We start from the raw sequence: 25477 nt of genomic DNA on the forward strand, positions 1-25477 counted from the left end.
TCCAAGGAAATTGATGCTATTATCAATGTAATGTTTTTTTTTATAGTAACAAGCGGCAGTTGAGAAAGTTGACATGACAGATCACCTGAATGCTCGCTTACTTCACGTTGAAGGATCACTTACTTCTATCTTCCTAATTTGTTACCGCAGAAAAATGACCTGTCGGTCTATTATTACGAAGGGTTCCTAAACGAAAAAGCCACGCTGGAGAATGTTACTGCTTATGGAAAATCTTTAGGTCAACCATCTAACACCATATTTTACCATTTTACTTGGTGAGTATACGGACATTCTATAAAATAAGAGTGTAAAGATGACACGACAAAGTATGCCTAATATGCCATGGAGCTTCCAGTTAGAAATTAAAACAGTGAACAGAGAAATCCAGGGTTTGAAAGCAATCCGTCTGGTCGGGAAAATTCATGGCACAAAATATCTAACGCCGACCAATAATTGAAAACCAGAAGGAAAAAAAGACGTTTCGGCTCCACTATGGGAGCCTTGTTCACAATCTGATTGTGAACAACGCTCCCGTAATGGAGCCGAAACGTCTTTTTTTTTCCTTTATGTGTTCAATGATTTCTTGGCGCTCGGTATTTTCCACCAAAAAACAGTAAGAGTTACCTTATTTTTTTTTCTAAGCATTGCTTATTCCAAGCCTGCACATAGTCAGCAACACAGATTTTAAAAGGGTGTTCAAATGTAATCTTTACCTAATGCTAGAATATTCCCGCACACCATTCAGGTCAGAAGTAAACTGGGCCAACACCATAAAAAACATTCACGTGGTTTGGCTAGCTTAAGTGCAATGCGTGCGTTGTACTGAAGAATATCAGAAACTCCGTAATTTCTTTAGGAGATTCATCAGCATGAATAAGAAGTGATGACAGAAACTTTTACGTTCTCGTTACGGATAATCTGTACCTAGTGTCTCGCTGCTCTAAACAACAGTCAGTTTCCGATTAAGCGACAATAATGGTGTGAAATGTGCAATAGCCTTCATGTCATCAAATTGGTGCTAATGAAGTTTTCTGCTTATTTCGTGCGAGGTAGTTTTAACTAATAAATTCCGTGCAATGCCTCACCAAGTTTTCTCTGCTAGAGGTTGGTACGCCCTTGTTTAACAAGTTCCTGATAGAAAAAAAAAAACTTCTGTCCAGGTAATATCAAAGGGGCTTGATATTGTGCTTTGTGTGCGTAAACTGTCAATTTGAAAAACTCATCAAAAAGGTACAAAGCGCCTTCGATTTTTCAGCGCTACGTACGTGGGCTGAGCTATGCCTTTGTGTTTTCGAGCCAGCAAGAAGCCCCTTGCCGCAGGAATTAGGCTTTCGTTGAGAAAAACCCTTACTTAGCCCTCAATATATATGGAAGGAAAAAATATGTCATGACAGATTGCTGAGGATAATTCGGTTGTAATGCTTCCACAGCAATAATCAGTAAGAGGTGTAAGAGGAAGAACAGATAAATCTGTAGCCATGTTGTTGCGAAACTACGAAATACTTGGAACGCGGCCCCTATAGTGCGACACTTGTTTTAGAAGACTAGGTAAGCAGTCTAGCCGCCTAATAATCCTTATGAAAGGGGCACAAGCACATATATGGAATGCCTTACTTATCTCTTGAGCCCTCTCGCCCTTCTAAATTTATTTATTTATTTATTTATTTATTTATTTATTGAAAGTGTTGGCTCATGGGGCCGTTAAAGGGTGGACATCTTAATGCTTGTTTACAGCGTTGCACGCTACAAGCACCAATGCATTGAAGCATAAAGGATAAAATGCAAGCGCTGCACACATCACACAATGCCTACCCGTACCTCAAACATCATATACACAATACTGCAGTTTTCAAAAATAGGTGGGCTCGTGCAAATACAGCCGTGCCCTGCCAGGTGACTTTCACCAACCATCCCCAAGCAGCTACCCTGTTACAAAATAGTCCATGTTGAATATCACATGGCCCGGTGGTATACGAGAAATGATTTTGCTTACACGCGCAAGTGGTTATAAAAAAAGAGCCCATCGCAACATTGCCGAGCACGTCCCCACCACAATATAATCTTTCAATAAACATTTAATCACGACAGATTTAACTGCCAAAGTTGAACCTTAATTATAGTGAAGCTTTCATTAAATGAATAAATTGTGCTGAAACTTATGCCAGTATGTGCGTGATCGCCATGTCAGCACAAGGTTCCTTCGCGCCAACCACATCAGCAACATTGTAGGCCGTGTAAACGCAGCTTCCTTGCTTGTGGCAACTGCTGTGTGACAAACGATGCGAATATCTCAAATAGCAATATTGCGTTGCCACAAAATTAGCGTATGCGTGTGTGACCAACTAGAGCAATGGGCTGCTTGCTGGGGGGCCAAGGTTCGATCCCACGATCGGGCAAGAAATACAAATTTCTTTTTCACATAAGCTATTCGGCAACAGAAATAGCACCCAGAAGTAAGGTCAAGGCATTGCAAAGAAATCTTCGCTTGAAAGCTACAATGTATTTGCCGAAATATTTTCATCCTGTACATTACTGAATTTACATCCGGGCGTCTTTCAGCGTGATGGGAGACCTGTTTGCGCGTAGTTTATTACTAGGTTTTCATAGCGAGTGCTTGCTTAGCAGGCTCACCTTCCCGACTGCTAATCATAGCGGTAGCATCTGTGGCTGCTGCTACCATCGTAGAAAAAGATTGCGCCCACACACAAAATAAGAGTTACACTGCGTGCCCGATGGTGGAATGGGACATTGTCTTTTGGCAAACCAGCCCTACGGTGAAAGTTTAGGCAAATCCTGCGCCCATCCTTTTGTCGTGCAACAGAAAACCGTTTGAGAGAAATAACGGGCACACGATGTGCTGTAGCATTCTGCAAGAAAATCATTTGCCCGTGCAGGGTTTATTACTAGAAACACACTATTTCACGCGAGAGCTTCGTGGTGTTGAAAATGGGTCGCAAGCCCCAAGGGTAGCGTTGGCCTGGCAGCCTGGGGCACAACTGGAAGCATCCGAAGGTCCTGGCAAAGCACGAGTCGACTGCTAACAGAACAACTTGTTTATTCTAGCATCGCAAAAGAGCGGCCGGTCAGGTCGATCGAAGTGGAGAGACGGGAGATCACGTTACTCGACGGAAGAAATCGGAGCCTCTCTCTTGGCGCCCGGAGGCAGCTGCTTTTATACTCTCGGAGGTGAGGGCAAGAAGGAACGTCTCCGGATGAGGCCACGTGACGGCGGGGCACAGACACGCTGAGAGACACGTTGAGACAAGAAGGTGACGCATCCGCCAGGCCGGCGCCGGACAGACCTCGCTTCACACTTGGGGAGCTCCTCTTCGCGGCTGCCACACTTTGACAAGCGTGGGCACCAACATGCACACACACACACACGCACACTTGAAGACACGTGGCATTGAAACATGCCTGGACGCGCTTGGCGGGGAGGCGTTGCAGCGGCGCTGAACGGGCCAAAATTTCCACCGCTTTGAACGAAGCTCCGGCGTCCGTTGCATCCGCGCCGGCTATACCACGCGTCGTAGGCGAAACATAACAGACCGCCCCGCCGGGGGACGGAGATCCCGATGGTCAGGGGACTACATGCGCTGTCCGGAGGGATGTCGCTCGATGATGCTCATAACCGAAGTTGGTCGTCCTTCGGCGTTTCTTGAGCGTAGCGCACAGAGAAGGCCTCGTTCTCGCGTTCAGGTTCACAAAGGACACTGCAAAGTGACTTCGGGAGAGTTGCCATTTTTGTTCTCGTTCCCAGCAAGCGTTAGAACTACGCCGAAACTCAACCGCTCAGTCAGCAAGCACGACACTACCCACACTAAGCCCTGCCAGGCTCTTTCCCCTTTTTTACTACTGCCTAGTTCCTTACAGTAGTCTAGCAGCACCCAGAATGCGTCCACAAATTGGAAAATTGGACTAGAAAGCACATCATCACATTGCAACACTAAACAAAAGCAATATGTTAAAAATCCTGCCTCAGGAAGAAAAACATTAGTAACAAACAACTCTGAGGCTGATTCCTACGTTAGGGGCTTCGACTTAAGCCTTCGGGGTTACCGTTGAGACTCCCCTTTTTGTAACGCACCTCAAAGGAATATTGTTGCAAAGCTAGGCTCCAGCGCAGGAGGCGGCCATTTTTGGGAGAGATGGTCTGCAGCCATTGGAGAGGGCAGTGATCCGTCTCAATGATAAACCTCGAGCCGTCTAGGTAGCATGACAATTTCTGAACGGCCCACACGAGACACGCACACTCTTTCTCGGTGGCGCTGTACGCCTGCTCACGACTGGTCAGCTTACGACCAGCATACAGGATGGGGTGTTCCACTTCTCCATTTTCCCGTTGGCACAGTACAACGCCCATGCCTCGCTCACTAGCATCGCACTGAACAAGGAACCCTTTAGTGCAGTCTGGCAATCGTAGCACAGGCCGGCTTGTTAGGGCGCTCTTTAGGGCGCTGAAAGCTCTTTCCTTTTTCTCGTCACAGACGACTGTTTGGGGCTCTCTTTTTCTTAGAGCATCCATCAGGGGACCTGCGATATCAGAGTACCTGGGGATGTACCGCAGATAGTAGCCGGCGACACCTAAGAACGACCGAATATCGGTCTTCGTGCGCGGTTGAGGGAAGTCTCACACAGCGGCCACCTTTATTTCAGAGGGGCGGCGACGACCCCGTCCAATCACGTGAGCGAGGTAGACAACCTCGGCCTGTGCTAATTGGCACTTCGGAGCCTTGACTGTCAAGCCCGCTTCACGCAGGCGGGCTAGCACTGCCCGCAAGTATGCCATATGCTCTGACCAGGATACGGAGAATATCGCTACGTCGTCTAGATACGGTAAAGCGAATTCTTGCTGTCCCCGCAACGCTTTATCCATGAGGCTTGAAAAGCAGTATGGCGCGTTCTTCAAGCCAAAACTCAAAACTTTAGGACGGAATGTCCCCATTGGTGAAATGAACGCCGCATACCTACTAGCCTCTTCTGTAAGTGGAACCTGAAAATAACCCCTGACAAGATCTAGGGTGGAAAGAAACTGAGTGCTACTCACTTTCTCAAGGCGCTCCTCGATGTTAAGGATCGGATAAATTTGATCCTTAGTGATGGAATTAAGCCTGCGGTAGTCGACGCACGGACGAGGTTCCTTGCCCGGTACCTCAACTAAAATCAAAGGGGAGGTATAATCACTGCCACCCGCCTCAATAACACCGAGCTGTAGCATTTTCTTTATCTCAGCCTCCATAATCTTGTGCTGGCGGGGTGATACCCGGTACGCCTTGGATCGTACTGGCTCTGGGGAGGTAAGTTCTATATCATGAGTAAGGACAGAAGTCCTACCAGGCCTCTCAGAGAACGGACCTTGAAACTCTTGTAAGAGCTGGTGTAGTTCGGTTTTCTGCTCAGGCGACAGCGGTGCTTTACTGATTAAGTCACTAATGAATTGATCGGTGTCTTCCCTGTTCGTCACTGAGCCTAGTCCCGGAAGCTCGACCGGAAGCTCTTCGGGAACGTTTACCACCATACACACCACTGCTTCCCCTTGTCTATAGGGTTTGAGCAGATTACAGGGTAAACTTGCTGTGCTTTCCGTTTTCCTGGCACACTCACCACGTAGTTAACGTCCGACAGTTTTTGAACAATCCGTGCTGGGCCCTACCACTGCACGTCGAGTTTGTTTTTTAGCGATGTGCGCAATATCATGACCTCATCGCCCACCTCAATATGACGGGCCTTGGCTGTCCAATCATAATAAACCTTGGCCCTCTGCTGGGCCTTTGCTATTGCTTCACCTGACAACTCCTGTGCCCTTCTTATGCGTTCGAGGAGTTTAAGCACGCACTCCACCACGACTGGGTCGTCGCCCCTGCCTTCCAACGATTCTCGAAGCATGCGAAGCGGAGTCCGCAGCGAGTGACCGTACACCAGCTCAGCTGGCGAAAACCCCGTAGCCGCATGCGGCACGGTCCTTAATGCAAACATCACCCCAGGCAGACACAGCTCCCAGTCAGTTTGATGTTCAAAACACAATGCTCTCAACACGTGTTTCATGACGGAGTGGAGCTTCTCAACGGAATTCGACTGGCGGTGGTACACTGAGCTGTGTAACAGCTTTACCCCACACCTTTCGAGAAAGGCTGTCGTCAAAGCGCTAGTAAACACTGCGCCCTTTTCTGATTGTATTTCCACAGGAAAACCAACTCGCGCAAATATGGACAGTAGTGCATTGACTATCTCAACTGAGCTGAGTTATTTAAGCGGCACTGCTTCAGGGAACTTTGTCGCTGGGCAGATCACAGTCAAAATGTGTCTGTACCCCGCGGCTGTTACCGGCAGTGGTCCCACTGTATCAATAACGAGCCGTCTGAAAGGCTCCGTAATGATAGGTACCAACTTCAACGGGTCCCTCGATTTGTCCCCTGGTTTGCCCACCCGCTGACAGGTGTCACATGTCTTCACAAAGTGGTCTGCGTCCTGAAAACACCCTGGCCAATAGCACTCTTGCAAGAGCCGGTGCTTAGTTTTCTTAACTCCTAGGTGTCCGGACCACGAATCCCCATGCGACAAGCGCAACAGATCCTGACGGTAGCACTGATGCACGATCAGCTGATCGAACTCCACTCCCCTGTGGTCTAGATACTTCCGGTACAGGACCCCACCTCTTTGCAGAAAACGAGCATTTTTCTTGGCGATACCTTCCTTCACAATGCAGCGTATGTTTTCTAGGCTGCCATCCTTTTTTTGCTCGGCTATTAAAGCCGCCCGGCTGACTTTTAGCAACATATTAAGTCCGTCTGACGTAGGCGCGATGAGCAAATCTGCAGATAGCTCTTCTAACTTTCCCGTATCGGGCATTTCCTCTCCGGTATCTGGTGCCTTCATTGCTACACGCTCAATTTTATTTAGTTCGGACGAGCTCTGAATATCACCTTGCTGCGCCTCTGACCCTTTCTCATTGTTCGACAACGTCGGCCCCGCAACTACCGCCTTTGCAGCGAGCTCCCGAACCTTTGATCTGGTTAAGGCCTGAACGCCAGCCTCACCAAACAAAAGTCCCTTCTCGCGCAGGAGGTGATCGGACCTGTTCTAAAATAGGTACGGGTACTGGGGGGGGGGGCAGCATATATAACACTGCGGCCTGCGTCTCAAGCGCTCCGAAAGGTCTTTCAATAAGCACTTTAGCTACGGGCAGACACACGCTATGAGCTTCCACGGCTTGCTTGATCCATGCGCACTCGCCCGTGAACCTATCGGGTTCTACGTAAGAGGGGTGAACTACATCCATCGTAGCTGTGGAATCGCGAAGCACTCGGCACTCTTTCCCGTTCACGAGGAGGTCTCGCATGTAAGGCTCGAGAAGCTTCATGTTCTCGTCAGTGCTGCATAATGACAAAAACACGACTTGTTTTTTTGTTTCCGGACACTGCGCCGAAAAGTTACCCGGCTTCTGGCACGTATAACACACGCGCGCTTGCCTCGTCTCGAACCACTTTCTGCGTTCGGCTTCGGCTGCCGTCGTCTCCTTAGGTTCGGTCGGACTGCTTACACTCGCATCCGCACTACGTGTGTTCCCCCTTGCTCTCATGGGTGTGAACTTCGGCCTCTCAAACTTGGAGCCAAATTCACCCTTTCGACCGTCCTTAGCTCCGCGAGCCCGACGCGTCACAAACTCCTCGGCTAGATCGGCGGCTTTAGCCACCGTACTAACGTCTGGCCTATCCAAGACCCAGTACCGCACGTTCTCAAGTAACCGACTATAAAACTCTTCCAGCCCGAAACACTGGAGAACTTTCTCACGGCCACCAAACGCTTTCTCTTCTTTGAGCCACTCCTGCATGTTTGACATAAGCTTGTAGGCAAACTCTGTATATGACTCACTTTTGCTTTTCTCATTTTCCGGAAACTTCCGACGGAACGCCTCCGCTGACAGCCTGTACTTTTTTAGCAGACTCGATTTCACTTTGTCGAAATCCTCTGCCTCCTCTCTCTCCGTGCGAGCGACTACGTCGGCCGCCTCGCCGGGTAACAAAGTGAGCAAGCGCTGTGGCCACGTTTCCCGAGAGAACCCCTGCTTCTCGCACGTTCGCTCAAAGTTAACCAGGAACAAACCAATGTCCTCTCCAAGCTTAAACGGCCGCATCAGGTCAGTCATTTTAAACAATACGCTTTCTTCTGCACCGTGTGCCTGACTTCCATTACGAGCGCGTTCCATCTCTATCTCGAGACGCTTCATTTCCCAAGCGTGTTGACGGTCGCGCTCTTTTTCTTGTTGCTCTCGCTCTTTTTGTTCTTTAGGTTCGCGCTCCTGTTTCTCTTTCTGTTCTTAGAGTTCGCGCTCCTGTTTCTCTTTCTGTTCCTTAAGTTCACGCTCCTGTTTCTCTTTTTGCTCTTTAAGTTCGCGCTCCTGTCCTTTTGCCCTCTCCTCAATGGTCTCAAGGCATTCCGACAGCTCGTCATCCTCAGCTTCTAACTCAAGAATAGCCCTCAGCAGTTCTGGTTTTCTGAGTTTGTCTGAGATATCCAGACCCAACTCTCTTGCAAGCTCCAGCAATTTCGGTTTGCGCAACGACTTCAAATTCATGGCTGCTCTGAATGCTGCTTTCTCTACTGCCTACTATTGTCTTGCCGCAAACTAACCCGGCAGCAACGACAACTACAACTACCAGTTCTGTTTCTGACACTAACAAAAGCCTGGCAAAACTCAGAAGAAGAAAGTCCCGCACTCAACAAACCTCGCAGCCAAGAATTCAGCGCAGTCGTTCTGCTGCAGGCAACCAGTAGTCACCCAGGGCTCGTTGCACTGCTCCCGGATGGTCGTTGTGCCGCTCAGCATACAGTCAACCGCATATCTTCGCTGCTGGCCTCCGTTGTCGCGATCTCACCGCTAGACGCCAGGTGTTGCACTCTCACCGATGACACCCGTTGTTGCAAATGTGGCGCAAGCCCCAAGGGTAGCATTGGCCTGGCGGCCTGGGGCACAACTGGAAGCATCCGAAGGTCCTGGCAAAGCATGAGTCGACTGCTAAAAGAACAACTTGTTTATTCTAGCATCGCAAAAGAGCGGCCGGTCAGCTCGACCAAAGTGGAGAGACGGGAGAGCACGTTACTAGAGGGAAGAAATGGGAGCCTCTCTCTTGGCGTACGGGGGCAGCTGCTTTTATACTCTCGGAGATTAGGGCAAGAAGGAACATCTCCCGATGAGGCCACGTGACAGCGGGGCACAGACACGCTGAGAGACGCGTTGAGACAAGAAGGTGACGCATCCGCCGGGCCGGCGCCGGTCAGACCTCCTCGCTTCACACTTGGGGAGCTCCTCTCCTCGGCTGCCGCGCTATGACAAGCGTGGGCACCAACATGCACACACACACGCGCGCACACTTGAAGACACGTGGCATTGAAACATGCCTGGACGCGCTTTGCGGGGAGGCGTTGCGGCGGCTCTGAACGGGCCAAAATGTCCGCCGCTTTGAACGAAGCCGGCGTCCGTTGCATCCGCGCCGGCTATACCGCGCGTCATAGGCTCAACTAAACATAGCGTTTTCAGGAATAAGTATTGTCATCTGTGGTAACATCGTGTCGCGTTCCTCCATATAGAATCTTCATGCAAACTTTTAAAAATGTTTGTGGGTACGTCATCCCCGAAGTCCGTGGCTCATGACTAGTCATGAAGCTCCGTTTAATCTTGATGATATTCAGGCTCCACTAACCCAATTTGCCATAGTATGTAGTAACCACACGTTTCTGAAAAAAAAAACATTACTGGGCTACATCACGCTCTCCTTGCTCTCCAACCAATCAGGGTACCTAAATGTATACCGACTTCCTTTTTTAGAAAAATTAACAAAGCTAATTACTGCCGACAATATTTGTTTGGCCATAAAATTCATATTGTCACACAACGTATTGCCACCACGCAAATAAGATATGTATAAGGCGTTTACTGCAGGGGGACTCCTCTTTCGTGCTTCCCTACGAACACTCGACGCCATCCAGCGCCGCCACCTGGAAATATAGAGGACGCTGAAAGGGACACTAAAGTTAAAGATAATTTCTTCTGCATCAGTAAATTACCGTTCTACAGCTCCAAAAACACCACTCTTACAACGATAAGACTTTCGGTAAGCCAGAAAAAGCACAAGAATGAAATACGGGTGTCGACGCCTACTTATGTTCCCGCACCTGGGGGCAGTGATGTCTTGGATTTTGATGGCATCTTCCAGGGCCTGCTAATTATATATAGTAGTAGAGATTGGCTGCATTGTGTTCTAAAGAAAGCAAATACGAAGCATGGCAAGTTTTGGGAACATTTATTCAGCCAAGGTGGCCCAAACGCGAAAACATACTTTGAATTCCCTGACGTCACGCTGACATACCGGCACTGGGGTTTCGACGCGAAATTCAAACACTGTTACTTGGACCTTCATTTTCTCATCTAATAATCGAGCTATCTTTTTGAATGACTGCCTGAAGGGTTCTCAAACAATGCTTCATTAGTCTAAACTGATTTATTCTTTCGGTTTAGTGTCCCTTTAAGCTTCACCATTTAGAGTGGAACGTGATAGCAATTAAATAGTCCCTGTCTGATTTTTATGCTTCCCGGCAGCTAACATTACGTAACATTACGTAACATTACGGTAAACATTACGTAACCGTAATGTTTACCGGGAAATGCTGGCGGCGAACGATAGGTATGAACGCGAGCTTTCTGGCAGAAACGCGGCCTCTTGTGTGGACCGCGATGGATGGATGGTTTCTATGAGCGTCCCTTTTGCAACGGGGCGGTGCGTTACTTCACCAAACTGTTGCTATTATATTGCCTGATGTCCAACCCATGTTAAATAAAACCGAAAAGAAAAAAAAGCTCACGACGAATTCTTATAACCAAAGTTTCCGAATCACTATTGTGGAGTTTGTTTTGGTACGCCTCCGTTGTTTGTCATTTCCCTACTTTTCTTTCCCAACTCTTCCAATCGGCTCTTACTAATCTCTACTGTGGACGTGTTTACTTTCCTCCTGCTCTCATTTAACCCAAGGGTTTCAAGGACGCCAGCGGTGCTTAAATCGAACGCTGGGCAGATATCTTCACATAGTATAGAAACATGCTTCACTGTTTCCCTAGCTTTACCGCGGAAAGCAAATTCTCCTTTTTCCTTCTTATAGTTCGCGTTATAAGTGCGCATTATAAGGCATTCTGATCTCGCTTCGAAAAGTAGTGAGCTTCCCTTTGAATTACCATAAATTATTTTTTTCTTGAGTTCCCTTTTCGTGTTAAGTAGTTACTCGTGGCAGGTTTCTTTTCTATAGCAGCCTCTGTCAGATTAAGACAGCCTCTCTGACTGTCCGCTTGAAGTTTTTTGTTGCTATGTTGCTCACTATGGAGGCCGCATACTTCGTGGTAAGCTTTCTACTTCTTTTCCTCCACATTGAATCAATGTTTTCCTGTAACGTGAACACTCTAACAGCCCATTTCCTTTCTTCGATATTCCTCAGTCATTCTTCATAATAAATATTTATGTGAGGTTCCCTCATATAAAAGCTTTTCGATCCTGTAACCCTGCACAGCTTCATTTGTAGTCTTCTCGTGAGCGCCCAATCCAAGGCTTCTCACTGACCTTTGGTTGCCATCGAGTCCAGATTGTACCCCTGATTCCAAGCAAACAACAGCATTTCCAAAAGTATGTCCTGGAATGATTACACGTTTCCGTATAGCTCGGAGTACCTTGTACCTATGGTATCTCCAACACGCTCTGTTTTTCATTATGGCCGCATTTCTCTTCCCCTTTACTGTCATTGTTCATTCCTTTGCTTCCATACACCTGTTGCCTTCCATTATCCATATACCAAGGTATTTGTGTTCTTCTTACACGAGGTATTTCCTGGCCCTGTATTGACAATGTCTGCTCACTGTTTCCGTTGAATACAATAACACCTGATTTTAAAGCTAAATTTCAGACCTACATTATAGCCTTCCGTCCATAGATATTAGCTAGACGTTGCAAATACCATTGCTTGTTAGCTAGCAACACAATGTTGTCCCCATAAAATAAACCTGGAATGTACTGCTCTACTACGTTACCCACCTGTTTGTATGAGAGATTAAACCCGATATTACTTCCTTCTAGCGCCACATCAATCCTCACCATGTCATCATAAACAACAGTGGAAATAAACGGCATCCATGCCTCAGTCCGTTGTTTATTTATTTATTTATTTAAAATACTTTCAGGGCCCAAAGGCACTACAGAAAGGAGTGGGAAAGATATGGCAAGACGTGCAGCAAACAAAAAAACATAAGTATTACAAGGCGTCTTGCAAAGCGATCTTGAACTGGTGGTCATCAGCAATGCTGGCGATTGTGGAGGGAAGGTGGTTCCATGCGACACTTGTTCTAGGAACAAAAGAGTCATTACACAATTTTGTGCGACAAGAAGGTAGCCCCACCTTGAAGCGATGATCGGTCCTTGAAGAAATGTAATGAGGTGGATGAAACAAAACGTCCTTCATCTCGTTGTTATAATAATATATTTTATGAAAAAGGCTGAGGCGAGATGACTTTCGACGCAACGAAAGGTCAGGCAAGTTTAGGGTTTTCTTCATGGATGTGACACTGGAATGACGTGAATAATTCGACAAGATAAAACGTGCGCCGCGATTCTGAATGGCTTCAAGAGTTTGAATGAGTGTAGTCTGAGTAGGATCCCATATGGCGCATGCGTACTCTAATTTAGAACGTACCAAGGTTTTGTAAAGTGTTAACTTCAGGGACGATGGGGCATCAAAAAAGTTTCGACGCAGATAACCAAGCATGCGATTGGCGTTGTTAGTTACATATTCTACATGCGTATTCCACGATAGATTAGAAGAAATGTGAACACCAAGGTATTTATAGCTGTCAACAGATGGTAATAACATATTATTGAGGTGGTAAGTACGCGGACAATGATTAGTGCTGTGGCGAGAAACCTGCATACTTTTACATTTAGTTGTATTAAGTGTCATGAGCCATTGACTGCACCATTCAAATACCCTATCTAGATCACGTTGCAGATTGAGATAATCGTCATGGTTAGTAATTTTCTGGTAAACCACGCAGTCATCTGCAAACAGTGGGACAGTTGAGGAAGAAAGGCAAGTAGGAAGATCATTAATATGAATCAAGAAGAGCAGAGGGCCTAAAACGGACCCTTGCGGGACACCAGATGTTACGGAAGAATTACGTGAAGAGAAGTCGTTAGCCGTCACATACTGACTACGGTTAGAGAGAAATTCCTTAATCCATGCAAGTACATTGGGGTCTATGTTAAGTTGATTAAGCTTGAAGATAAGTAGATCGTGTGAAACGGAGTCAAATGCCCTAGCAAAGTCTAAATATATGCAATCGGTATCAAAGTCATGATCCGCGTTAATAAACAAGTCGGTAGTAAAACATAACAATTGCGTTTCACACGAAACTGCTTTACGGAATCCATGCTGATAAATGCTGAAGAAGGAATTGGACTCAAGGAATTCAATGAGGTGCGAATATATTATATGCTCTAGGATTTTTACTGGAATGGATGTTAATGATATGGGGCGGTAATTATTGGAAGAATGTACATCACCAGATTTATGCACTGGGACCACCTTCCCTATCTTCCAATCAGAGGGTAGTGTAGACATCTGTAATGACTGTTGAAAAAGCTTTGACAATATCAGTGCAGAATAAACTTGTGTACACTTCAGCATTTTTGATGAAATACAATCTGGACCGGCTGACGAAGACACTTTTAAGTTGACAATCAGCCTTTCGACACCAACTGCATCAATAGCGATATAATCCATTGGGAAGAAGTTGGTTTTTGGTATATGCGGTAATACTGTGGGAGTGCTCTTATGAAAATGAGTAGCAAACACATTGTTCAGAACATTGCAGCACTCGCTTTGAATTACTGGGACATCAGATTGGATTAACTGACTGTGTGTCCTTTTAGTACCGTTAATAATGCTCCAAAATTTACGGGGATTAGAACGAAGTAGCAAAGGAAGAGTTTTATCAAAGAATTCCTTCTTGGCTTTTGAGAGCGCAGTACAGAATTCTCTGTTAAATTTTTGATAGCAGGACCAGTGGTCTATTCTGGCTGTGAATTTTGCGCGTCGAAATATCCGCTTCTTTTTGTTGCGCATGCGCTTTAACATGTTATTGAACCATGGTGAGCGAGTACATGATGAAATTTTCTTTTAGGTACAAAACGATCAATAAGAGACAAGCGTTTGTTTTTATAAAGCAACCAGTTGTCCTCAACCGACCGCTGCTCAAAACCGGCGAAAAACTGATCAGCAAAGACCTGAAATTTCGCATTCATTGTGGTTACGTCTACTTTGCCGTAGTCTTGGATGACCCTAGTTTTTTTCTTCTTAGAAATCTTTGTCCGTAGAGTGAAGTGAATTATCGAGTGATCGCTAATTCCCGGTGAATGAGTTAAGCCGGTAGCTAGGTCGGGTGTAGTGGTAAGTATTAAGTCTAGAATATTAGCGGAAGTGGAAGTTATGCGAGTGGGAAAGTGAACGAGCTGAGTTAAGTTGAAGTCGTGACAAAAAGTTAAAAATTCTTTGCTTTCAACTGAGTTGTGTTTTAAGGAAACCAAGTTTCGTTCCCATCTGATGTCAGGAAAATTGAAGTCGCCAAGTAAGAAGAGGGGCGATTTTGGGTATCTGACGAACAGCTGATTGACAACATCGTGCAGTTCATTACAGAATGATAATGATGCAGTTGGTGGCCGATAACAGACAAAAAATTATTTCGCGAGAATCAATGAGCACGCGCGCACACACAAGCTCAAGCGAGGATACAATTGGAATAACATGGGAAGCAAGACTATCAGTAACCGCCAGCAGAACACCACCACCAGACCGGTAATCACGATCACATCGGTAAAATTTGTAGCACTTTTCACAGTCCAAAATTTCTTCATCTTTAACTTTTGCAGAAAGCCAAGTCTTCGTTAGACCAACAATATCAGCAGAGCAGGAATCAATAGCGGAAGACAATTCCACGCGTTTATTCAGAATACTCCGTATATTGGAAAGAAAAATAGAGGCGTCTTTTGCGCAGGATCTGGGCGGGCATAGCTATGATGCACCGGAAGTGCCAGCACGTGCAGTTACAGTACCAGCGCTATCTTGAGTATCCACTGATCGTGCTGAAGCAATTTCGCGTACGATGTCACTTACTGAGCAGTACACGTACGTTTTTTTTTGTCCATGATCAGCTTATTCATGCGAAGAGAGTACGTCTTCCCGGCTACCTTTGCAAATTCTGTTAGTTTCCTCCTTGAGTTTCGCGTAGCTCTGCAATAATCTTCACTAGCTGATACACCAGTCCCCTTGAGCTTATATTTCTGCGCCCAGACTGCATCCCTGACTTTAGACGACGAAAACTTGATGATAATTGGCCGAGTCTTTTTATCTGTGTAGGATCCTAATCTGTGTGCTCGGGAAACTTCCGAGTCAGAAATTTGTATTTTAAGGGGACGAGACAAAATGTCTTGAACAAGGCCTTCTGACTGAGCCCATGTCTCAGTCGGGCAGTCCGGTATTCCAAAGAACAATAGTTTATCTCGTCTGGACCTATCTTCAAGATCGTCCAGTCGAGAATTGAGTGCCTGGCCTTCCATTCTGACAGCTTCGGTGATTAGACGTGGTGCGTCATTAAGAGATGCAGAACCGTCAAATGATTCGACAAAGGATTCAACCGCGCATAATCTTACTGATAGGTTAGCGACGGTCTGTACTAAGACCTCCTGCTTTGTCTTTAAGTCGTCAAGAGCTGCCTTGAGCTCAACGTGACGGTGGTCAACGTTTTCAGAAAGTTTAGGGATAGCATCAAGTATTTCTTTGTTAGTAGGACCAGGGTTGAGTTCAACGTCACCGCAGCACATTAAGAGCTTCGTAACAAATACGCATTCGCACAGGCACTGAAAGAGCACACTTGGGCACGGTAGGAGCAGCAGGCAGACGTTGCTTGTCCGCTTACAATAGAGAGAGGGGGGTTTACTAACCTGCACAAAAAGCAAGATCGGGATTTTGAGCGACTGCATGGCTGCCGCTCCACCGTGCCCACTGAAGGGGCGTAGGATTTCCAGTGCTCTTATATCCTCCTGCGTCGCTGCAGTCGCCAGCAGTGTTGTCCACCCACTGACCATGGAAAGGATGTGCCCAGTAAAGTAGAACTGATGACATGAGGACGCATTATTGAAGATCGGGACCGTCAGCAACGCTGGTGATGGACAGCCGGTGATCGCTGGACCCGAAGGTTGTAGCCACGTGCCAGACCGAGCGATAAACTGCACAAAAAGCAAGATCGGGATTTTGAGCGACTGCATGGCTGCCGCTCCACCGTGCCCACTGAAGGGGCGTAGGATTTCCAGTGCTCTTATATCCTCCTGCGTCGCTGCAGTCGCCAGCAGTGTTGTCCACCCGCTGACCATGGAAAGGATGTGCCCAGTAAAGTAGAACTGATGACATGAGGACGCATTATTGAAGATCGGGACCGTCAGCAACGCTGGTGATGGACAGCCGGTGATCGCTGGACCCGAAGGTTGTAGCCACGTGCCAGACCGAGCGATAAACTGCACAAAAAGCAAGATCGGGATTTTGAGCGACTGCATGGCTGCCGCTCCACCGTGCCCACTCATATCAATATCAATATATCAATATCGATATCAATATTCTCCTCGCTCCTCATCCCTCATCATTCAATGCAAACGGTATTTCTAGGTAAACCTCTCTCAAAAGCTGTAGACAATCGTCGCCTAAGCCTTCCCCTGCCAGAATATCCCGTAAGATGCTGCGGTCTACGTTGCCATATTCACCTACAATGTCTAAAAGGGCCACATATGGCGGTCTCTTTTGTACTGTTCATAATTCAATAGAGTAAAGAGAAATAAATTATTATCGAAACGCGTACCTATTCAGAAGCAATTCTGAAGTTTTCCCAAAATGCTCCCTGGGAAGCGAGTGCCATCTGGAGGTGTTGCGAGAAACCGGGCGCCCTGCTTCGTAGCCTCCAAGTTTCGTGCGCACTGGCGCACGCAACTGCCCACGCTGTGGCGGGTCCCTAGATGGTAGAAACGCAGGAAAAGCGGTTTGTTTAGGCTTCCACGTAACAGAATTACTTTTTCTCGTATATTCCAATTACAATCCAACGCTATCAGGTCTTTTGATTCTGTGTAGGTCGTACTTTGTGATTTTTTCTGACGCATTTTACTTTGGGAAATTCAGTTGGCTCAGTAACTTCTTTGCATTACATCGAGGGTCTACATGGTTGGGTATGCATGGGTTGGTTTGCATGGTCGGAATGTTTTTTTTACGAAACGATGGTGGACGCGACATCCAGGACGCGGCAAGCCGACGGCGGATTTTTTTCGACATGGCGCTTTTAACGCCGTCGCGATAAAACCAGGGAGACATCCGAAATGTATGGCGCACCACTGCGTGCCAGTGCTGACAAATGGTTCATGATGCAACTGGCTTCTATGTCGCGCTTTGTCCGTCACACGCCGCGTTATCTACTGGTGATGCCGGGAAGTCCTCGCGTGGCCTGCGAGACAAGAAACGCGCCGCTCCGGTGCCTGCGAACGCCGATAATAGTTCGCTCGCTTACTGCACAATCAGTCGCACAAACTTATTCTAGTTGGCAAGATTTTCATTGAAGAGAGGCACATACCCACGGCATTCAACTAGCATTCCTTGAAAAGGAGCAATTACCCAGTACATTAGTGGAGTAGCCCGCTTATGCATTAGGTTCTAATCTTTAAGGAAGCCTTGTGACATGGTTTCCATTTTGCTGATCATCGAAGAAATTTAAGACTTTCTTTGTCACCCTAGAGCAGCATATTCCCAATGAGACTTACATATTTACCCTAGTTGGCATTAAAGACTTTCATTGAAGAGCGGCACAAATATATTGGGAGATAGCCAGTGACTAAGGTTGGCATCAAAAAGGTTTATTAAAGTCCAACACAGACATAGTGGCACGCATATAGTATTCCAAGTCGGCGGGTAAGGGTTTGTTCAAACAGCGGTAGCTACCCAGTCCCGCATCTACCGGGACCCACGTCGGCGTGAAAGAGATTTCTTGAAGGCTAGCACATATACACAAAAGTGAACAAAAGTTTACGCACCAGGGATTGTGCGATAAAACTAATTTTGTTCTGTGTGCGAATGAACCTTGAAATCAGAGAGTGCCGTCCGAATTTCGCGTTACGAATTTTCTAGAATACTTGTCAGCTTTCGTTTATGCGTAGTTATTACGAAGAAATTCTATATTTCCAGCGGACCTGTGGTCCGTATACGTTTGCTCACGGCTGTACGTATCACGACATACTCAGTGATCTCTGTTTGAAGAATGGCTGGTTTCGAACCTTGTTCCGACAGCACAGCAGGCTGATGCGCTGCCCGTTAAGTCGGGGCGTTACATCATGGGAGCAATTTTGCGGCCGATTAAACGATTGTGATTGGCCGAGATATAATCATCACATTCCTTAGTCTGGTCTCCTGGGGAAGACGACTACTTTAGAGGCGGATACCTTTGGTGCAGTGGCAATTGTGTTGACGTCTCCTTATATAAACTGAAACGTTTATAGTGCTCCTTCAGAGTGCGTTTGCGCATATGGAGCCAAAGTGCACAACTTAAAATAAAGTCATTTTCCTTCACTCCTATGGCCCGACCTAATCCTCCCTGTCCCGCGTGGATTCCTCGCCTAATTGCTACTCCCAGCCGCAACAGCGTGTAATAATTGCCAACGAAGAGAAGCTGCTCCTTATAATTAACAAATATCAAATCAAAATGTTTTACACGCCATCGAAAAATGAGACCCTTCAATATATTAACAGTCCTAAAGAAAGAAAATAGATAGTACACCAGGTGCAAATGTAGGGATTCATATGAAATCAACCTTTTAAACAGCAAGTCTAGAAAATTGTTGACATCAAGAAAACAGTTGAAAATAGCTACAGTAGCGACGGCTATGAAAAAGGAAGTGAAATCTATATGAGCTTTGCTCTCCAATTACGAATAAATTATTTACCTACTCAACAGTGACCTTCACAAATGCACGACAAGTAATAGAAATTTTCCTTACCAAATCAGCAAGCTTCCTTGTTCCCTTTTTCGGACGCTTGCCAGTCATATTCTCGCCAATGTCATAATTACCTTGGCTTCGGCAATTCTTTCTTTTTAATGGTTTAGTATTGGTAGGGTATTTCACAGTCTTTCCGGGGACCAACTATTCAGCCCACGGTCGAATGGTGGGAGAATTGGACTGCTGTGTTGAGGAAACAGCATTCCAGGCATACCATTGGACCAACTTGCGTCACTGCATGCGTGGTAATGTGTACACAGATGCCGCTCTTAAACGAATGCGTAGGTACCGCTCTTCAATAGAACACTGTGAAATGAAACGCCATCTTGGAGCCCTGGATATGGGCCAATCGGCATGTGCTTGTCTTCAATGAACCTCTTTGCTGCCAAATTGAGTCACTTCGTATGTGACAGAAGGTATGTGGCACCCTAGAATAACAAAAATGGTCTGGAAGAATGCATGGCCATATCAGGACAATACGTCTATAACTCAGAAGAATGCCAACCAGGTGGTTCCGCCGCACAAGCCACGAACAGCAAATTTTTACTCGTTTCTTCCTCTTATACCGGCTAATTCTGCAAGCCTTCTTAAGCTACCGGAGGAGTGCGCCACAAGGCCTTCCGCCAAGGCGGGTAGTCGACACGGACGCGGCAAGATGCGATGTGAAGTCTACTGGGAAGTGACTGTGGGGATATCGGTGTCCACTGGCAAGGTGTGGCGTGGTGCCTCCAATACAAGACACTTCATTTTGAAATCAGTCTGCCAGCCCTGCCGTGCGAGAGCACATGCCACAAACCGCGTAGCTTTAGCCTCTTCTTCCTTTAATGCTTGCTAATTCAGCAAGACTCCTGGAAGGGACTTGTCAACCCATTTTATAGCTACCCATATTTTAGTGCAATGGAAATCTTACCAGTCAGAGTGTCTACTCATGAAGTGGTAACGCGGAGAAAGCCGTGAAACATTTTGATCAGACTTTTTCAATCTGCTACGAGAAAGGTAGTCATTCACTGGAAGCAGGCAGAAAACGGAGATAGGTACGCGCGATAGTGATTATACGCCGGCATTATTGGGAGGAAGACGACAACTGCGGTCATAGCTATGAAAAAGTATAGTTTTATTTATCAAGTCGATGTTCATTCGATTCATGTTTTCAGAAGTGTTTTTGCGATAATAGCTGCATGTTTTCATGTTTTTTTTTGCCCGACTGCTTTGATATTTAACCAGTAAAAACGAAACCAAACGTGATACGCAGTTCAGCGTATTGCCGTATGAATTGTTATACTTTTGATTTCTGAACCATACAATAAAGTGCAGTTGTTTAATTTATATGCGAACCGCAATTTTAAGCGACATATATGCTGTACTTAATAACGGTCAACTTATGTGCAGTGACCTCAGACTACATTTAAAGTACCATGATTTCATCACTAGGCCTCGCCACTTACTGGTTTTTCAAGCTTTGCTTGCTGATTTAAAACTGCAATTTCCATTTAAATAATCAACAGCGGGCTGGTTTCTATCAGTACAAAGCACGCTTATTTCGTTTTCATAAACCTCTCAAAAAACATTCTGGCGAGTTGTCAGTCCCTTTAAGTTGTCGGAAAAGGGCGCTACAGAGGCACCCGCAAAGTCGTGACTTCGAAATGGCCCCGGTGGCGATGCGATGCCAAGTCTACTGCACATGACGACTTTGACGACATCGATGTTCACGGGTAAAGTATGATGACACGTCTCCAGGACAAGACGTATATAACTACGACTTTGCTGCCAGCTGTTTCGTGCTAGTGTACACGCCAGGAACCGTGTATTTTTAGCATCGCCTTTTTGTGCTTTCTAATCCTGCAAGTCTCCTTAAGCCGTTGGAAGAGGACCGTGCACATTCTTTATCCTTTTGTTACGCTGAACGGATTCAAACGCACCTCACACGGGTTCCACAAGGACACCAACGCGACGGTTTAGCAGAGTGCACCACATATGCACTAAGTATATGCCGCTTTTGAATGAGTGTCTTTCTCGCCAACGCATTAGTGAGTTGCACCTTGAATGCACTGGATACGTGCCACTCTTCAATGAACCTCTCGCCAACTTGGCTCATTGTGATGTGTCAATGTGTGTGCGCCAAGCAAAGGAACACATCTCAGCTTTGGCACACCCCGGCGCGCCGTGTTCCCTGCCTTGCACACCGTGCGTGGAGTTCTCGGTAGCGTCACTAGATGGCTCAACGTGTTTACGAAGAAGCGTGGGAGGAGCTTGGCTGCCGCATGGCGCGCTTCAGAGCGTTTGCCCGCACTGGCGCGCTATCCCTGTCGGAGACCACGCACAGTCATTATAGAGGCTAGAAGGTTTTCCTAGTGTCACGACCGAGCCGGCGCAGCTGAAATAACTTGCTATGCGCAAGGCAGATGGCGCTACCACCCGCTGGCGCGCGGGCAGGCGCAAGAAGCTCTCATGGGGGTAGTGCTCTCTGGTTCAGTCGGTTCATCGTGTGTGTGCTGCTGTCACTGCTTTGACAAGGCGTTAAAGTGCTAAAGACAGTTCAAACTCTGGCATAGGTTCTCTTGTCATTTAGATTCGACACGGACTAGCTGTAACGCCGAGAGCGTGCCGCGGCAGGAGCAAATGCAAGCGTCACATCGGGCCCGACCTACTGCGCCGTAAAGAAGCGTAAGAACACATCTTGTACATGATACCGAAACGAGAAAATGAAGCGGGACAAATTGCAAGGCGGAATGTCTTTATTACACAAGGTTCCATGGCAACAATATGCTAATGCCTTTCCTTGTGGGAAGTGCCCTGGGCGAGGCTACCGACAGCGCCTCATTTTCAGCAGCTTTTTCTTTTATCGCTGCGGGCTTTGTTTACTTACTTTACAAGAAAATGCATCCTAGTCAAGGCGTAAAACTTCATCACTTCTGTCGTATTTCGACGTCCATGCTCCTCGCAGCTCTCACCTTGAAGCTCACGTCCCTGAAGAAAATGCAGAAAGCTGACCATGCTATCTGCGTGTAGCTTATTGCGACTGAAAAACACCGTAAATGCGTTCTCAAGCTTTGCTATGAGCTGTTCGATTGACCTTGATGGATAAACTAAGCCTCCATGGTCACAATTTCGAGTAAGCGAGCTAGGTATTGTTGTTTGACTCGGCTTGCAAAGACAAAGTGCTGAAACAAGTTGCACATTGAGGGCAAGGAAATCTTTTAAGGATTTTTCTTACAACATACCCAGCTACATAAAAAGATTAGTCTGCTGTCACTTTTTTTTTGTCTACACAGCTCTGAGGATCGCTCAGGCTGCTGTGCTCCTCGAGCAGCTCTGCATGCAGCAGAAGCCAAGTTTCCGCCATCCAGTAAATTATCAACAAGTTCAGTTATTCGCGCATTTTTTGAGATGACTGCAAGAGGGCAGTCACTACTTCTGCAGGTACTTTTGCTCCTTTTGGAGGCTTTGCGAGGCTGTAGAAAGCCAGGTTGTTGATAATTATCAAAAACTGCCCCACTATTGGATGATCATTGCAACCGAAGCACTGGCACGCAATACCAAATACATTCTCCATCCTGTCTTGGCTTAGGTTTGCGGTCAACAAGTACTTGTATTGCAGGGACGTGGTTAGGTATTTTACAAGCGGCAGTGTGCTTTGCAGCGTTACACGCAGCCCAAGGGCAGTTCCTGCACTTAAAAAGCCGCCACCATGCTGTGCAGCATATTCTTCCCATTCATTGAGAAAAGCAATCAACTCATTAAAAAACTGTGCACTTCTTGAATCAGCACGAAGGCCTTTTGATGGGATTCTAGACGACATTATAAAAATTAGTCTTTCCATTAGTTTTAGAAACCGTTCTGTCGTGTCGATGTTTCAGACGTTGTCCCTTTGCAAATGCGGATCAGGAGCTGTGGGCTCCTCATCCGCATGAGGATACATTCCAACACCCACAGCTGATTGAACCGCATGCCCCGGGTTGACTTTCTGGAAGCTGCCTCGAAACATGCCTTCATACCAAGGCGCTGCTTTGGAGGAAGGCCTCCGATTTTCTCCTCCAGCACAATAGTTGGGATGGACTGCGGGAGTACCCGGAGGTCTTTGACGGTCTTGCTGAAAGCTTTTTTTTTTCGAGGGGAGGGGGGGGGGGGAATAAGTCAAGGGGTTTTCGCTTCCTTGCATTTATTTGTTTCAAAGTCGTTAGTCGTTTCTTATGCTGCCAGCTGAACTGGTTCAAGATAAGCTTTCTTGAGTATTTGCATCGTAGGCAAGTATTGCATAACCGACGTCGTCACAGTGCAGGGTTTCGAGAAGTACGCTTTTCCATACTGTGTATGTTGGCCAGGTGAGAGAGGCTCAATCTAATAGCCGGGACAAAGTAGCAATTTATCTCGTGCTTTGAACGTAGCGTTCTTTGAAATGCCTTGAGCACACGACACAGGTTTCGTCGAGAGCCTTGTCATCTCGCGTTATGTTTCGAGCCCATTCTTGCGACCGATGAGGGTCGGACTGGGCGCGGAACGACACTTTTTCTTTCGACGACTTGTAGCCACCTTTGCAGAGCGGCACGAAACACGTGCGACCTTTTTTGTCGGCATTATTACACGTGCATCTAGAGGCACAAACAAATCACGCACAAATCCCAGCCCGCGCGCACTTGCCAACTGGCTGGGCGAACGGCGCGCCTAGAACAGCGCGGCCAAAACTCGCCTGGTAGCTGCAGCGCCACATACGCAGTGCATCCAAACTGGTTTCACAGGGGCCCCTTGAAATGGCGGCCGTTCACGACACTAGGAAAACCTTCTAACCTCTGTACAGTCATCGTGTCGGTGCCGACAGATGACACCGAGTGTTTTTAAGGGCGCGAGAAAGAGGAGCTCCCGTGCAGTACACGCGTCATTCATAACCAGTTTATACGGTGGAAATATGTTGTATTGCTATATGAATTCAATGCTGTATGCTTTATCGCCGACTTGCAGCATGAGCTGAGTTCTGCAGAATTTATATTTGCCTATTGCGGTGTCTGAAGAAAGCGTTCACCCCCTAAAGACGTTTTATATTCATCCAGATATCCTGTAGGTGGCGTAAAATGACGCTTAAGAAAACTGATTATTTGCAAGGGAAGGGTTAACGTGCTGCGTGCCTAACATGCAGGCTTCGATGCCTTTTGTGAATTCTCAAAACCCTCGTTCAGTGAATATTTTACTTACACGAAATAGTGAAGCATCAACCGTACATTTCCCATATTGTTCTGTGTCAAATAATAAAACACATTCTTGGCAGGTGACACGCACACTGCCAGAAAACCTGGACTGATAGACTCTGTAGTAACTCAGAATACGGTCCATCTGCGTAAGAGTAGACAAAATGCTATTTGTTGACATATCGAGAGCGTGGTTAATAGGTGAACTAATTTCATTTTCCTGAGCCAGCCGCAGCTTTATTCAAATGACGATAACCTCGCCAATGGATATGCAAATTGTAAAACGCCAATGCAATAGGTAGATACAAATTACGTCCTAGGGCTGTGTAATGGAGGGAGATGTTGCATGGGCAAATGGTTGTTATTGTAGGCCAGAAAGCGTACATTCCTTCAAGACATCACATATCTATAGTTTCTATTGACCTTCGTTACTAAAAGGAAAGGCACGCAATATGGCGAAGGGAAAAGGTACTTCTACATAAAATTGATGAGATGAAAACAATTCACATAGTGGAAATGGCTGTGTCGGAAAAGTTTCATAGGTTGCCTACAGTTCCGCCCCGAAAGCCCTCCTGCAATTGTGCTCCAGCCACTATTTAGAAGACGCCGCTCTGATTTATGCCAGGCACGTGCTTGTGTTTCTGTTATTGAAAATGCGCTACATTTCTGTGTTTTCAGAGGCCACTTTTTAACGCGATAGCGTTAAGGAGCTCGTGTCGCAGAAAAGCCGGTGTCGTCGGCGTCGGGTGTCGGCGTCGGCGGCGTTGACCGTGAGCGATAAATCACGGCAGGCGCTTCATAAATAAAAAGCAACTTCCAAGATTGGCCCGGTGGGAATCGAACCCAGGTCTCCGGAGTGTGAGACGGAGACGCTACCACTCAGCCACGAGTTTTTTTTTTTTTTTTTCTTTATTGCCGACTTCAACACGTCAGTTTACAAATCAGTCCACGCGAAGAACACAACACGTATGTTAAAAAAAACGTCACCCTCACTTGGGGTTACGTGATGAGATTAATATTCACGCATGTGTAGCAAAGCTTCCATTCTTGGAAGCCACTCAGGCACTGGGTCTTGTATCTTGTAGCCTTCAATAGCTCTGCTAACAGATTCACAAAAATACTGTCTTATGGGCCTGGCATCAATGTCTGCGTGGCTGGCCGCCATCCTGGATCGCCAAATAC

General features: G+C 46.6%; 1 protein-coding gene and 1 long non-coding RNA gene across 2 annotated transcripts in view; both read left to right on the forward strand.

The window, feature by feature from the left end:
- The window catches only part of LOC135911875 (uncharacterized), a 351642-nt gene that overhangs the window by 155161 nt on the left and 171004 nt on the right, over nt 1–25477 (forward strand). The window lies entirely within an intron of this gene.
- The window catches only part of LOC135911843 (uncharacterized), a 72252-nt gene that overhangs the window by 35973 nt on the left and 10802 nt on the right, over nt 1–25477 (forward strand). The window contains exon 4 of the mRNA XM_065444181.1: nt 151–275. Coding sequence (XP_065300253.1) covers nt 151–275 — 125 coding nt within the window. The remainder of the gene's footprint in view (nt 1–150; nt 276–25477) is intronic.

The sequence above is a fragment of the Dermacentor albipictus genome, chromosome 10 (assembly GCF_038994185.2).
Source record: "Dermacentor albipictus isolate Rhodes 1998 colony chromosome 10, USDA_Dalb.pri_finalv2, whole genome shotgun sequence".
In the NCBI taxonomy this organism is placed as follows: Eukaryota; Metazoa; Arthropoda; class Arachnida; order Ixodida; family Ixodidae; genus Dermacentor; species Dermacentor albipictus.